This window comes from Passer montanus, unplaced genomic scaffold (genome assembly GCF_014805655.1).
Source record: "Passer montanus isolate IOZ18808 unplaced genomic scaffold, ASM1480565v1 scaffold3, whole genome shotgun sequence".
Lineage (NCBI taxonomy): Eukaryota > Metazoa > Chordata > Aves > Passeriformes > Passeridae > Passer > Passer montanus.
This window is the reverse complement of record NW_024367707.1, coordinates 593,017-610,153: the sequence shown is the minus strand read 5'-3', so window position 1 is coordinate 610,153 and position 17,137 is coordinate 593,017. Positions and strand designations below refer to the sequence as shown.

The following is a 17,137-nucleotide window of genomic DNA, read 5'->3' as shown; positions in this document are numbered from 1 at the left end:
CAGCAAAAAAAGAGAGAAATTTGGCAAAGAAAAACACTAGACTGAACCTTGATATCTATGGACATATCAAGTCCCAGAAGAAAACATGAGAACAGCAAAAAAAGAGAGAAACACTAGACTGAACCTTGATTTGTATTTGAACCTTAACATTTTAACATTCTTATAGAAGAGATTTATCTAGGGGAAAAAAAAATATAAACCACAGTATTATTAGTGATAGACAGAAAACAACAAACATTGTGATGTAGTGGCACAGAAATCTATGTGATTGTCAGAGTAGACCAACAAGTACAATTTGCCAGTGTCCTGAGGCACTATAATTATAGAATATTAACACAGGAAAATTATTTTATTTTAATGCATTTTTATAACAACAAACAAAACAAACCTCCACAAAAAAGGCACAAAAAAAGCAAAAAATAATCACCTCATAAAAAAAAAAGAAAGAAAGAAAAAAAGCTAGAGAACTGAAAATTCCCAGGTAGCTCAAAGTCCATGCAGCAAGGGAGAAATTATTTGCTTAAGCAAGACCAGGGGGCTACTTATAGAAGTAGTATTTAGAGGTAAAGAAAAAACATATTTAGAATATTGCTTTTTTTGATGTGTCTCTATGCTTGGGGGTACAAGGTGCGTGTTAAATCCAAAGCTTTTGAGAAGCAAAAATTGTCAAAAAATAAGGTCACAGCACAAACACCTCTGTGTTCTTTACAGTATCTGCAACACCCAGTCTGCTGCTTCTCACCCTTCTCAACTTGGAAGAAGTTGAACAGGAGTTCTAGCTAAGAAATGACAGAAGACATTTCAGGACCTCATCCAAAAATCTCTTAGCATCACGTGAAGAACAACAGCCGTGGTCAGTGAGGCTTATCAATTTAAATAACATTTTTGCAAATTCAGACATTGTTTTACAGAAAGATGCATTAGTATGTCTGAATTACACCATCACTAAAAAATCCAAGATGAATATGAAAATCATCTGGAAATATGAGGATACCTATTCTCTTTTCATATACCCCTACTTGTATTCATAAAACATTTTATATGTGTCAACACTGTTAGATTCTGCACATATTTTAACACAGCTCTCATTTCTACTTGGCTAACGTTGCTGAACTAATACAATAGCAGCTGCAATGCAAGGTTACTACAGAGCTCTTCTTAATTCCAAGTTTAGTACTTCAAATTATATTATAAGCTGCACACCCTTTGTAACAGAAACTCTTACAATTTCTTTTGTAGCATATGTGCCCTGCTCCAAAGTAAATCACATATATTTTAGATTTCCCCACCAATAAGAGGAAGGGCCTATTTTGTCCTTGAGTCTCTTAATGCAGAATCCTTCAAGCCATTTATTTCCATGGAAATCTGTAAAAGTTACTGACTGTTGAGTCATCTCTTGTTAACTCAATTGCTCACAGGTCAAAGAAACAATAATAAATCTACTCACAAATATGAAAGATAAAGTGGGGTTAGATGGTATATAATGAATTTACTACTTTTGTTGACTATTTCTATTTGCTTAAAGAAAAGGCAGAACTTTCACCTTAAGAGTGGGTAAAGAAGAAATACACTTTAAACTTGAGGGTAAATATTTGTTAAAAGAAAGTGCAGAGCAAAATATTAAAACAATAATATAGGTCAGACTAGCAAGAATTTGGAAAATGTATGTATTACAAGTTCATTAATATAAAGGTTCACCCTTTCCACTGTTAGTTTTGAAGGTATTTCCACAGACCTGCTCTCATCCTGCAGTTCATATCTGTGCTACAAACTAAAGTCCTGATGTGACTTGATGGCATGTCCAGAATCAGGGCTGAAATTTCTGCTGACAAGCAGCAAAGCAATAGTTAAAGGGGTGTGATGTTAATGCTGCACTTTCAATTGTGAATCCTGTAGAATTTCCTCTTATCTAACCAAAACCATTCCTGGCTTTGAGAACCAAAAGTAGTTTTAAGAAAACAAACAATGCTTTTTAATTTTATTTTCTAACCATTGTATGATTTTTCTGCAACTGAAATAATTATTTCTAGGCTTAAGAGAGCTTTTTTTTAAACTATTCTCAAAAGCATGATATCAAATGTAGCTCTTGTGCTTTGTATGTCTCCTGCATAAAAAAAACCCAAACAAACCCAAACAAACAAAAATATCCCCCTCACCTTCATACTGTATTGGTCAAAACATTGCTAAATTTTAGAGAACAATAGGAAAAAACCCCAAATTTCTCATAATCCTTTGGAATAAGGCATATCAGCAAGGATATTAAAATTAACTGCAAACCAGTATTACAACTGTATACAAGTACTGAGTGAAGACACAGTTAACAACATCAGGAACTACAGTACTGAGAGGTTTTTTCCCCTCTTCTTTGTGCTCCAATATGGTAGAATCCATTACTGTTGAGATACAGAAGTATGGGAAGTTAAGATCAAACAAAAAATTTATCAAATGAAAAACTGTCTGAATCTCATTATCACTTAATAATGGTGCAAAAAACTCATGTCATCAGTACAAATTAAAGAAAAAATATGGAAACTATGACTGGGTGATTAAATGAAGTTTTTTTTAATCAGGCTGCACAAAGTATAAGAAACTGGATAATTACTTTACCTAAAAAGGACAGCAGAAATTATATAACTTCATAGCCTATTTATTATCAGGCTAGCACAAACAAGCACAAGGCCCAGGAAAGTGACAGCAGGGAAAAGTTCATTAAAGCAGGAATCAGATGTTCATTGCTAGAAGGAAGCACACAAACACTTCTGCTGCTCCCACAGCAGCACTCAGTTGTTAAGGGGGAAGAGGACAGCTCAGATGTATTCCTAGGTGTGTTTCTGAGAGATCACTCTCTACTTTTCCTCACATCCTTCTGCTCCAATGTGACATGAGTATTTTACGGCAAAGTGAAACATAAATGTCATTATACAGCCACTAACATGTAACTGTTTTGTTGCTAACCACAACACATATAGCTGTTTACTTGTCCTATTCTTTGCTTGGTTAAAATTTCTAAAGATGGTCCAGAAAAAGTGAACATACAAGGAACAAAAAAGCCTTTAGTATATTTTCTGAAGTTTGTTTGTGGAGACTGGAATCATGTTCCCCCATAAATTCAGTACAGATAAAAAGTTTACAAAGAACCATTTAACTACTTAAAAATGTAAGCCCAGGTTGTTAGATATTCTTAACAGATGCAGACTAATCATAACAGCTTGATCAATCATTTAAGCTTTAACACATACAAATTGAAGTTATAGATATCTTCATCATTTGGTTAATTTGCTTAAGATATTTTAAATCTTTTGCCAAAATCGTCTTAAGTCAGATCTTAGCAGCAAAGATGGCAAATATCTTCACCATCAATTGATGCTGAGACATAGCAATAGCTTAAAATAATAAGTGTGAAACATATGGAGTTAATAATTTAGAAAAGTATTCAGAGGTTATGTTATTTATACCTAAACTACTCTAAATTCAAGAGAAAAAAGAAATACAACTTGGATAACTTAACGCTGAAAACAATCAGCCAAAATATCTTCTGAAGCGGGCAAGTCAAATGTACATCCAGAAAACGACAGTTATCAGAAAGGACTAACAAATTAGTCAGAAATTTTCCTTAGTTGTGTCAAAACTAGTGGTTTTATTCTTAATTAAAAAATAAAAAAAAGAAACAAAATAAAATAGCATTTAAAAAATACACACAACTGCGGTAGAAGTTTGCTGTATACTAGCTTTGCCATTCAAATCTGACCAGAAATCAATATATAAACAATTTGGGCAAATAATATTTGGCACCAAATACTAGTTTGGAGCAAGTAAAGCAAAATATTTATTATTTGAAAGGCTCACAGAGAGCATTATTGAGACTTAAAATATCTTACCTGTGTAATCATAAATGCCTTATAACAGGATGTCATTAGGAATTACATTAGGATACTTTGGCCAAAAAAATTATATTTGCAAACACATTTTTTCTTTTGAATCTTGCCCCCTAATATATAGGCCTTTAACAACTTTATTCTAAATAAAACCTTCTAACATCTACCAATTTCCTCTACATGATCTTGTGTTTTCCTCTTGTCATCTTTCATACCCTACAGTATGAAAGTACAACAGTAATGATCACCAGATAAGACATTTAAATCTACTTACTTTTCACTCACTGACATGATTCAATCAAAAAGACCACAAATATTTTGAGTTGGAAGGGACTCAAAGAGATCCCTGAACCTAATTACCTGCTCCTTGCAGGACTTCCTAAATTCTGATTAAAAAAAAAGCATTCCTAGCAGCCAGTATAAGTAAGGGCATTATCAGGAATGATCATCTCCGCATGAATCCAAATCCAATCCAGATACAAAAGCTTTAACTTACACAACACAGCTTTTACAAGAGATACGTAGACGTAAATTACGTCCACCAATTTGATGACTGAAATGGAGACCAAATTCTGAAAAATTTTTTTAAAAGCTGCAATAGACTTAAAATATCAAGAACCTTAGTAATAAACTGACTATTTCTTGTGGAGAGACTTTAAATATCAGCAACCTCAGAAACAAGCAAACTTCATATATAATCTAGAAAACCTGTTTGGCTAAGTGTAAATATTTATTTTTCAAAACCTATTTGCTAAAATAGACTCCCCAGACATCTGTTTCAACATGTATCAATCATCAGTAATTTCACAACACAAATCACCCCAAACCTTTTCTGACTACTACATTGGTTGAAGAAAAATAAGCTTTTACTGAGTAGTGGCTTCCTTTCTACTTAATTTTTCAAAATTGAGACAGCAATTTAATGAACAAAACTAAATTTTAAAGTGTTCACAAATTACATACATGCTGTTTTGATATGTATTAATTACATGAAAACAGTGTTTCACCACTGCATACTCCCTTTTACTGTAATGCATTAGCACTTTGCAGCCAGAGAAGAGAGTGCTGTTACACAATATGGTGTTAGGAGATACCTGAGTACCTAATTAGGAGGCTTGATAAATACACAATGTAAAATTACAGAAAGAATATTCTAGAATCTTTAAACAAGATTTCTTCCTTGTATGCATACAAGAAATTCTGGATTTCAATCTAGAAATAAATTTACTATCACAAACAGAACAGTTACAGTTCCTCATATTCATGCTTTCAAATAGGTACAGAATGTACTTTTCCTTTGGAAATGTTTACAGAGGGGAAAAAAGAAATAGGTGGCTAGTACTGTAAATTACAACACTGAATAGCAAATAATTACAGCAGACATTTGGAAAACCACCAATGTTTAAGAGTTTTTCAGTTGTTGGCTAAACAACTGCAAGTATCTTTGCCAAAACCAGAATAAAACGTCTAATCAGAAGTGACTCTTGCATAGAGAAAATAACTTATTCACTAATCTATTTTCAGAAGAAAGTTTAACCAATTATAGAAAACACTGTGACTGCATCGATTCAGTTGCACAACTCAGTTTTCAATTCCAATCTCATTCAGAGTTTACAAGCTCAATCCCATGCTTTAGCAAGTAGAAAACCTCTTCTTCCTCCAGTGGTTCACCAAAACTGAAATTAAAGAATTTACTAGGCAAGAAATGCTGTGCCATTCAACTAGATATATTTTCAACATTTTTCCTGGGAAATACATGGGTTATGAGGTTATTAGTCAACAATTGAGACGTCCAACTACATTTAATCATTAAGAGACTCAATTCTATCTTTAAATTAATTTTTGCACTTTGTTAAATGCTAGCTCTTCCCGTGAAAAACTCACCATGAATGAGACACTGAGAATAGCATAAACATACAGAAAAGTTCATTTATAAGTGGCTTAATAAGAAATTTCATGAAAGTACAGTAAAGGCATCATTATAGGGGGGAAAAAAGTGACAATCACCTAACTATGTGGACACAGGTGAGTATTATATATATACATACATATATTTGTATGTTTTTGTGTGTGTGTGTGTGTGTGTATATATATATAACACAATACGAATTCCAATTATCTTGGAGTAAAGAAAGTTTTAGGAATATCCTCTGAGGGAAAATAACTAGTCTGTCAGCAAAGCAGAAGCTATGCCAGAGAATTGATAGAAATGTACGAAATTCAAGTGAACATGTGAGAAACAAGGAACCTTTCAAACATGTCTGCTTAAGGATGTATAAAGATAGTCAAGGTAAAATAGGTAATCCTATTACAACTAAGATTAAATTACAGTGATATGAGATAGGTCATCCTAATACAATTGTAATATACAGAGAAATAAGTCATCTTTAAAAATTAGTATCTAGAGTTTGAATACATGTTTCAGAAATACATTAAAAGGTTATTTGAACTCAAGATATTTCCAGAAGATATAAAAGCTGCAGATGCTCTAAATCTTCAAAATAGAAATCAACAGCTTTCTAAGATCCAATTCAGTGCCTGCACATTAAAACTCTGGTCCCAAAGCTAAAGAAAAATGCTTTAGAGCACGTACATACAGGCAGCTTTATGCTATTTCAATAGAGCACAAAGGTAGCAGTGAAAGTAAAGTATTTTGCTTCAATTTATAATTTATCTTTCAAAATGTTCAATTCTTGTGCCAAAAAAAAAAATCGAGTTAATTTATTATCAAATGCAGGGCAAAACTGTTTTTTCACTTAAATAAGAAACACCAACACCAAACATAATTTCCACAAACCTTCAGGATCAAGGAGTTTCTCTATTCCCAGGTGTTTCCTGGCTATGTTGAATGCATGGTCTAATCGTTGTACAGGAGACTGCTGAGAAGCAACGGCATTCCAATCAAATAGGTCTGGTCTAAAGCAAAAAAAAGGAGGAAGTTTTTTATTTTTTCAGTCTTACATTTACTTATGCATTTCCAAAGCTAACCATCAGCATCAACTTTTTTATTCTCATAATGAAAGATCATGTTAATTTGCCTTGGACTAATGAAGCTCAGTTTTGAATGGGTTTTCATTCTGTTCTCATCCATGTCCACCACAATCACATTGTCCATATTTATTGCTCTCCAACAAATCCCAACAACCTATAACCTCACATCCCTGAACCACTGCTGCTCTCCCCTACAGCACTGGGCTCCTGTCGCTGCCCACAATGCCCACAGCACATTGGCTCCTGAATTCCAGTCCCAAATAATGCTTGGGTGGGAAAGATCAGGTGCTGTGGCCATGCAATTAGGACTAGCATGTGGCAGGACAAGCAGGACAGAACTGCTGAGGCCATCCAGGGGCCTTCCTCCTCTCGCCAGCTACCAGTCTTTCCCTTCAATTAATATTTCTAAGAATGCAATTGCTTCTGAGATTACCAGATCACTGTTACAACAGATAAAAATAAATCAAAAGGTTAAAATATCCATAGAATCATAGAAAAATTTAGGTTGGGAAACACCTGTAAGAACATAGAGTTCAACTCTTACCCTAACACTGCCAAGTCACAATTTATATGCTCTTACAGGAAAAGACCTGTAAAAGAATATAAATGTAAAAGAATGACCAAAACTGAATTATAGCTCAGATGCAGTGTGGGACCTTGTATTAGCAGCTGCGCTATTTGCAATATAAATAATGTTAGTACAGCACAATCTTTGGCTTTTCATCTAAGAGTTATCCATTAGGAAATCACAATTTGTTATCAGGCACTCTGGAGAAAAAAAGTTTAATCAAATACCTTGTGATTACTGTGCATGTAATATGAAGAAAAACAACTATGCTATTTGTAACTTCAATACAGTGTTCTAAATCAGGGGACATTTAAATGTATCATTGCAACTACTGATAAATCAAGCACATTATTTACACAATTTAAATTTTGCAATTAATGACAGATTTACTCAAATTTTATTAATTTATGAGTTAATTTTTAAAAGTATCCTGAGTTACACTAAATGGAAAAATGTTCACTACATCATATTGTAATAATGTCAAGAAAAAAAATAATGTAAAATAAAAAAAAATCCCTTTACCTAGCAGTTATTCTCCCGGCATGTACCTTTGCTGTCTATTTTTTTCTGAGAGGGGAGTGAGTTACATAGCAACAACTAAGTTATTCCAAGTTATTTTGCTCCTCTCTGCATAGATGCTTAAACATTAGAATTTTCCACCTCCCATATGCAGAATAACCCAAAACACTAATTAATTTTAATTTAATGTTAAATCTGTCTGGGAACAGGGTGAAAAAGGGAGGGGAAACCTTGGTAGTAATCTCTGGGTTTACTCATGGATGGATGAAGCCTGTGATCCCATAGACTGCCTTGTGTACTAAAACACAGGCATGCAAAACACACACTATGAGTACATAATCAGTAAAAAATAGTTTTGGCCCTTCTCCTTTAGCTAGGGCTGGAGTTGGCATTGTTCATAGCAGTCTACACGATCCTGTGTTTTCATTTTACAGATAGTGTTCAGAGAAAACCAGGTATTACCAAAGGCTCCTTACACAAAATCAAGGTCTTCTCTTTTTCCCTTCACTCTACCTTCCCAGTGGGGGACGGGGATGGATGGGCAAGAAACCTTGAGGGGACATAGCCATGGCAGGTGACCCCACCCAGTAAAAGGGATACCCCATGCCACATAACTTGCTCAGCCATCAGTACCTGGGGAAAGGAAGGGAATGAGGTTGGGGGGTGTTTGGGAAGGTGTCTCCTGCTTGAAGACTGGCTGGGTACCAGTTACTGCCTTTGCATCATTTGTTTTCTATTCTTCTTACCTCCATGTATTAAAAGAGTCTCTATTTTGACTCAATGGTTTTCTAGCCTTCATTTTTCCTATTCTCTTCCCTCTCCTGGGGGGAACAGGGGGTGAAGCAAGCAAGTGGCTGTTGCGTGCTCAACTGCTGGCTGAGGTCAAGCCACCACACCCCTACACCTTATTCTGCAAGCACACAGATAATACTCAAATCCTTATTCCAAATTTAACATTAGGCATAGGATGCACAAGCTCATACAGCAAATTTAGCTAAGAGAGCACTGTAGTAACCACAAAGCTGTCTATTATGACTGTCTTAAAAAGCTGGCAAGGATGTGTTAAATATATACTATGCAGACTAGAGTGTAAAAAGATTATTTGGTAAGAAAAGCCATTAGGACAAGGAGAGGAAAGAATTGTATCCAAAGGCCTACCTCGTCCTCCTCAATTTTTTCTTTTTTCCTTTTTATTTTTCTCTTTTTATTTGGCTTGAAGTCATAAGCACACCTGCAGTGCTCAGAACAGCACATTATCTTCACATAATTATTTCTTGTTTGGTGATGCAATATTTTATATATGGGAATATACTTTTAATCAGTCAAGACTCCACTGGGCAAGAACATGAATATTTACAATTGCTCCTTGAGGAATGTCACAATATTGTCTTACCCCTCCTGAGAAAAATCTCTGTCATCATTAATAATATCTTAGATAGTCAATTTCATCCAATGTTTCAGTTGTATAATCCAGGAAGGTATTTTCAAGTTAATTTTAGACTATCTTGGAAGGTTATTATCATTATATCATCTGTAGAAGTAGGACTCTCAATATAAGACATACAGAATTTTTGTTAATTTGTTTTTCTGGGTTTTGTTTGTTTGTTTTTCTTTTAAAAAACAAACACTCCAGCACTCACAAGAGTTAGAAACATCACATCTTAACACCTGGGTTGAACTTGAATGCTGCCTGTGCAGAGGATATGCAGCATCTCTCTCCACTCATTACATTACAAAAATTTGAACCCTCTGAGACACAGCCAGAAGAGAATTAGTAAGCTTCAGTATGTCATTATCAGATTTCTTACCAATTTTCTTAGCATTGTACATAAAGCAGACAGCACAGAATCCAAGACAACTTACAAGTATATGGCCACCTACTGCAACTCAGTTCTGAGAAGTAGGAATTTAATTAAAATAAAAATAAATTCAAAAAGCTCTCTCTACTCCAACAGCATTTTAAATTTCCAGATTTTCATTTTGTTGAATGATTATGTTGTTATACACATTTCAGTAGCTCTATCACTAGAATAACAGTGTCATAATGTCAGCTTGAAGCAGCAGCAGCTTCTCAGTACTATGTGTAAGGATGTTTCACTGGGTGTATTTATGTGGCAATACTGCCAAGTGTGATTGTGGGAAATATTATAGCCTTGAAGATTAATAATTGTGGTAAGTGGAAAATAGCTTTTGAAAATCCCCAAAACAAAACTGATTTTCAAATTACAACTGTCATTAGCTTTCTAAGGAGTTTTAAATACAGGATTGAGAAGGTATGAAATAGTAAAATAAAGACATGAAATGGAATACTGATTCTCTGCCTTCATTTGTCCTCTCCATATTGTTCAAATAATACCAAGGGAGATGGAATTTATTCTCATATCTGCAGCCTGGGTCTTGCCTGAAAGGGAGCAAACCCAGAAAAAATAACCAGCATTTCTTCACTCCTCTTCCTGAACAATACAACAATACACATTTTCAAAGAAGTTGGAATCAAGTAGAACATGCTGAACTTTATCTAGCCATTCACCAATCAGCTCAAACAGCACTGGTCTTCGATTACTTTATGACAAGACCATGGAGAGCCAAAATTAAAAAGATTGAATGCTTCAATGGACAAGTTTACATTGTAAAAACCAAACTTTCTATAGAACATAAGGTAATTTTTGTACCCACAGTTCATTCCTATCACTAGCATAAATACAAACAATAAAAACAAAAAAATAAGGGGGAAAACAAACCTGAATTTTTTCAAAACATATTTTCAAGAAAAGTAAAATAAATAAAAAAAGACTCCCTACATACCACTGACTCCCAGTTACACAACTTACAACAGAGCTCAGACAGATTGATAACATTTAATCTGGAGTATATTATGGACAAACAAATCCTACAGACCTCTATGCAGAAATTATAGTCATGGATAAGACAAGCCACATTTTTCCATTATTGTAGACAGAAAATAGTCATATTTAGACCATAAAATTTATCATTGCCATTTCAATAGAAAAGCTGTGTGTTTGTTTACATTTTTATACAAGAACATCTTGTATATGTCTTCAGAACTCTCAAAATTGAAAAAGGTCAGGAGAGAGTAACTGATACATAACCTAGTGGTTTGCTAAAAAAAATAAATATTCTTTTCATACCTCTTCACCCCACTGTTTTCGCATTTACTTTTCCCGTAAACTACTGAAGAAAACTTTTTTTTTTTTGCTTCTGCCCAGGACCTCTTTCTGATGTTATTTTCTTTCCCTTCTCACTCTAGCACCCTGAAGCAGAAACAGCTGCAGTGAAGTGCTCATTTGTAAAGCAGTCACCTGGCCTAAGTTCAAGCATTTTAAAGAAGCAAGGAGGAAGATAATGAATGCCACCTGTTCCCACTTCAAAATCCTGTTTACAGAACCAAGGAAGAAAAGAAAAAGAGCCACAACAAATTTGGAAAGGTAAAGCTTTCCCTGATATCTACCTAGAGGAAAAAGATTTAAAGAACTAAATGGGGAAAGGTCTTTATGATCTGGAGCCTGAAGAAGGGAGCATTTCAACTGTAAAAGGACTGACCTCTCTTCATCAGCAAAATATTTTAGTTTCTGTATATTCCTAGGGTGATGGTGCCACTCCACAGCTGTTCTCTTGTTTTTTCAGTTAAATGCAGAACACACTATTCAAGAGATCATGTGCCAAGCTTATATCCTGAGACTTCCCCCTCTGGGCTCACTAATGTCCCCTTGGAGATCTGCCAGGTAGCCTGTGTTTCACTGTTTCTTTCACTCAGTACTGAAAGCAATTGCTAAAGAGCCTAAATGTCCATGGAGACATGATGATTACAGAGATGGGAAAATCTACCTAAAGTAACCCCTTAATAAAATGACGGAGAAAGGGCATTAGAAAAATCAGATGCAATCAAAATAGCAAGCTGAAAGCTAGGGATTGGTGGGTTAGAAGACTATGAGAAATAAAGCTTCCCACTGCTCTCACAGCATACTATGTGGTCAGTGCTTCATGATAGTCTCTTACTTTATCTCAATCCCTTTAATGATGTACTTAGAAAATTCATCCAGATGCAGTTTTCACATTACTGTCTGAACCTCTTTAAAAAAAAACAAGACAACTACAATCCAAAACTAAAAGCCACCTGTTCATCACTGAAAACATTACATAAGAGGAATGAAAATATCACCACCCCTAAAGGAAAGGGATTGGTTTGAAAAATAAATAGATTTAATGCTACAACAAAATCTACCTGCACTTTAAAAGAGTCTAAATATGATGGAAAAAAACTTTGGGTAACATCATTCTTTCAGTGTTGGAGAGATTTTTGGTGTTTGGGGTTTTCTGTTGGGTTTTGGAGGTTCTTTGGTTTGCTCTTGGTTTAGTTTTTGTAGAATAGAACTAAAATTGGGAAAAAGTGCACACACTAGGCACCAGGTCCACTGTATGAGATAAATATCATAGCTGATTTTCAAACTATAGCTATCCTTCCTTGTGACTAACTCTGCTTCTATTCCTACCAATGCAGAGGAATAAAATCAGACCATAAAAAGTAAAGAAAGAAGAGAGCATCTAGACAAAACTTTATGGAGAACAAGGAAATAGACAAGAAAGAAGTGGAATAGGAGAACTGGAGAAATAGGGAATTCTAAAAAAAAATACAAACTGGAAAAAATGAACAGGGAAAACAGAGGAGCTAAATTCAGTGTTTGTTGAGTGTTTATCATTCTATTTAAGTAAATCACAAAATATTTATAAAGCATAGGATGTGTGAGACACCAGGTTTCTCTGAGAATTCATGTAAATCATGCTTAGACAACTTTTCTTCAGTGTATATTAAAACTGTCTTTTTTAGGCACTAAATCTAAGACAGTCAGACACCCAAGTCTCTAATGTACCTGCATCTTAGAGTGATTGAATTAGGATCCTTAGAGAAGGTTTTTTATTATTAAAGTATAGAGTTAGGAGCTCCCAAGCACTGAATGTCCTAGTGTGCCTATTTAATTGATTCCATCTGGAATCTTGAAGGAAAATTCAGTGTTCCCACACACTAAACATGAAATGCAAAGTCAACAAAAATCAAACATCAACTGTTCATTTCAAAAATTACTGCATCAGGGCTTTGGAGGAAATGAGGAAATGAAAGTCTTGCAGAGAACTTAGTGATTTAAGTCCAGAAGATGACTGGTGTGTCTTGGAGACTTGCCTCCGGGAATCTGACTGAACACTTGCCATTTCCCAGATAAGTGCAGTAACTACTGGGCAAGAGACAAGACTTCTGTGGAGTAATTCTTCACTTCTATTGAAAATAGGCTCACTGTGCAGAAAGCTATGCAAGATTTATGGTAGCAGACAGAAGAAGAGCAAAAGCAGCCTTAAGTTTTGCAGCCCTGAATTACAAAACCTGAATAAAGCGCATAAATTCCAGTAAGCAGGAAATTAATGTTCATCTGGTGAACTTTGCTCTGAACTGAACACAGCAGTGCATAAAATCTGACAAAGGACACAGAAATTTGTCTAGACAATCCCAGTCTGGTTTACTGGCAACTACACTCCCCAGCCAGGGACTGATCCTGAATAAATTCCTCTGTTCACACTTCTGAATAAATTCCTACAGAGAAGGACAAAAAGGAATTTCTGATTACTGATTTCAGACATCAGATATTACATGGTCCTGCAGAGCATGCAATATGAATATCTGAGTATCAGATACCCTAATCAGGGAACAGACAGTCTGATATTGTTTCTAGGTGGAAAGATGTTGTGGAAAGATGACTGGGGTAAAATCAGAGGAAACTGAGAAGTAATATTCAAATCCTAAGAGAGGTTACAATGGTATGGGAATTTTAGGGAAAAATACAGTTGTGGCTCCCTGGATGGAATGCGGTTGGTGTGTTTGAAACCCATTCTAAGATGATTCCCCACACAGCAGGATTGTTTGTCAGTCTTTTCCCTTGTCTTGGGATTTCAGAGCCCTCCTCACAATCTTGCCTTTGTTCACATGGAACAGCATGTGGAAACAGTCACCATCTTGTCTTTGTGTGGGAAAGCCACATGTACATGACCTGCAGGGAGTGTCCATCATCTTCTTCTTGTCCCGGCTGCCACAGGGAACTAAGTCAAGGGGGTGACCATCTTTTTGTGAGAAGAACACCCTCTCTTTCTTTATACTTTTTGTTATCATTATTGCTGTTGTTGCTGTGCGTATTTCTTATTCCATTGCTGTTTGCTTTGAGTAAATTGTGATCCCAACCCAAAGTCTGCTTTTGTTCCTCTTTTGCCAGAGGTGGCAGAGAGAAGGGAGTTTATCGGAGTTCAATTTATGGATAGTGTTTGAACCACTGCACAGTTAAAAAGTTTAACTGCCTAACAACTTGAGCAATCAGCGGCCCTGCAGGACAGTCCCTTTAAGAGAGGAGTATATACTTAAGGCATCAGTAGTAGGAGAAAGAGGTTGGGAGTTTTATCATGTTGGGAAAATCAAGCCTGCTTTAGAAGCAGCAGTGGCAAGAACTGGGTTTTTTAGATATATTGACTTGAACATCTTCCTTAAGCCACGTACACAGAATCCCCAGAAAACTGAATCTCTAGAGATACAGATTTATGTAGCATAGACTAGAAGAAGGCAACTTCTGAGAGAGGCTAAAAACTCAAATCAGTGGTGGAATAACTTGAAAGATTTTGAAAACAAAGGCTACCTTCTCCAGCTGTGTCCTTGTGAGGCAAATCCATACTTTCAATTCATCAGCTATGAGAGGCTTTCAACAAACACATTTTCCCCCTGTAAGTGTCCACAGGAAAATCTCCTTCTCCCTCTGGGACAACCTCAAAGGCTGAGTTTTGGATCTACTCCTTGCTCTTCTGAAAAGTTTCCAAGCCTGTACTCCTTGACACTATCTTTTTGGTATACAGACAGAAATTCCAGAAAAGGATCTGAGCTGTGTATATTTGGTTGTGCTGTGAAAAGCTCTCCCTCCATGAGAGGATTTAGTATGACACAAAACACAGCAGCTAGGTCAAAGCAAACATACAGTCATTTAAAAGAATGCTGAAACTGCTGAAACACCCACAGAGGAAGCAGCTAAACCCCCCACAAAACAGACAGACCGTCCTCAAGCCCTGTACAGCCATCTGTCACAAGCTTACTGAAACAGTGAAAAGCTGCTTTTCCTACCTGTGGCTGTGGAGGAGTGCGTTGAAGGCCAATCCATCAGACCAGCTGGTGGTGAAATTGGTAACGTTGACCTGTGGGTAATTGCGAGTCGATTGACGGACCCAGCTCAGCAGAATCATCTCACTGTTTGTCTGCTGCAGCCCAGCCATGATGTTTTTCATTACATCTTTGACCTGTACAAAAGACAGAATTTGATAAATGATTGAACTTATTAAAAGCTGACTGTTTCTTTCCTTGAAATGAAAAGCCTTCAGTTACATAAATTTCAACTCTAAAGAAAAACTGCTAAGTAATTAAAGAACACACTTGTTTTCACAATGTAATGACAGCAATCAATTCTGAATGCTTAACGCCAACAGCTACTGACATGCATGAATTCATTCATCCCTGTGCCACAGGTGAAGGAGGGACAGAGAAAGCACATTTGTTAGCATAATTTGTGGTAACAGAGTTCTTTCAAATGAAATGTTTCTCCTTGTGGTTTTCTTTGATGTGGAAACACATCCTTAGTTAATATGATACATTACAGCAAAAGTTTGAGCATACAGCAAAGAAGAGCATAAACAGTGGATCATGTTGTTGACTTAAAGGTGCAAACTATATTTGCATACATGCACTTGGATGAAAATTCAATTTCATTGCATGCATTAAAAGAGTATTGCATATGTTTCAATTTTATTATTTTAATGAAGTTAATATTCCTTTTTCACTAGAGAGAGTTTACCAATCTACAGTTATTATTTTACAAAAAGCCTAAATGCTTTTATAAATATTATCCTGGAGTTTGACATACTGCAGTAGATTTTTATTTCCTATAAATTTCTTTACTAGTAAAAGAGCACATAAAACTTCTATTAAGAATTATTTTCCTGTAAAGTAGCATCTTTTAAACAATTTCTTTCCCCATTTATCTTTTAGAATAGCAGCTCTTTTAACTTATTCCCTATGATATAATTTAACTAAAAAGTTGCTTATTGCTGCTTATTCACTTAGGGAATATTGCATTTCATTATCATCTTCCTCTTGAATTGCTCTGCTGTCAGTATCAGTCAGTCAAAGAACAACATTCATGGAAGAATCTACTTTAAGGTAATGTGTGGACCACTTTGAAACTGTAAAAGTTGTAAGATAATATGCAGAAGCTGTAATCTGAAAGAACAGTCAAAAAAACAAGGACAATTAATTGCGGTGATATTATGGAAAAAAACTGAGATAACTTTTATTGTTGAGTATGGTAAATTTCTCACTAGTTTCACAGAACTAATTCAATAATTTGATTTTGTGAAGATACAAATTACCGAAATAACATTTTGGGCTTGCATCTCAGAAGCATATTGACCAAAGAGTATCAGTGCCCTTAATTATCCTTTTGAGACTTAGGTGTAAACTTTACATTGTATGCTATTAATTTATAAGATGGAAGGAGAATTTTATCCTCTAAATTTCATGGGATATGTTGCTGATTTCAGTCTTAGATTTTAATTTGCACCAATGAAAATTCATATAAATTATGTCAGATAAGAATAGAAGTTTTTATAGTTGTCTCCATTTTTACATCAGAAGACAGAAAATAGAGTGTTAGAAAATTAGGAAATATACTCTTTGTTTTTGCTTCATATGTCTGAGTGGGTGTTTTGCATTTCTTGACATTTTCAATGTCTTTACTTTTGAGAGATGCCAAAGTTGATTTACATAATGTAGGAAGAAGCTGAGATTTGGCCTCTGTATTCCCAGGCACCATCACTAGCTTAAAAATACAGAATCCTCTTTTTTCATTAATCTGGATGCTAAAAAAGAAGAAAACTTTAGCATGTGTTGCACCACACATAAGAAATAAGAAAGACAAGAAATAAGAAAATACTAAAGCTATGGAGACTTGTCCAAGTTAAGATTTAATTGTTAATTTTGTTTTTTATCATATGCCTATATTTACAAATGCAGATTTTTCTGAACATTATAAGCAAACTCTAACTTCTGAACAATAAAACACTTTATTTGCATTAAAGCATAGCTGAATGA

General features: G+C 35.2%; 1 protein-coding gene across 4 annotated transcripts in view; it reads right to left on the bottom strand.

Annotated features, from left to right (window-relative positions):
* DMD (dystrophin) overlaps positions 1 to 17,137 on the bottom strand; it is a 1,159,435-nt gene that overhangs the window by 762,977 nt on the left and 379,321 nt on the right. For all 4 annotated transcript variants that reach the window (XM_039714180.1, XM_039714179.1, XM_039714182.1 and 1 more), the window contains exons 6-7: positions 15,119 to 15,291; positions 6,673 to 6,791 (exon numbers count right to left, since the gene is read on the bottom strand). In XM_039714180.1, the coding sequence (XP_039570114.1) occupies positions 6,673 to 6,791; positions 15,119 to 15,291 (292 nt within the window). The remainder of the gene's footprint in view (positions 1 to 6,672; positions 6,792 to 15,118; positions 15,292 to 17,137) is intronic.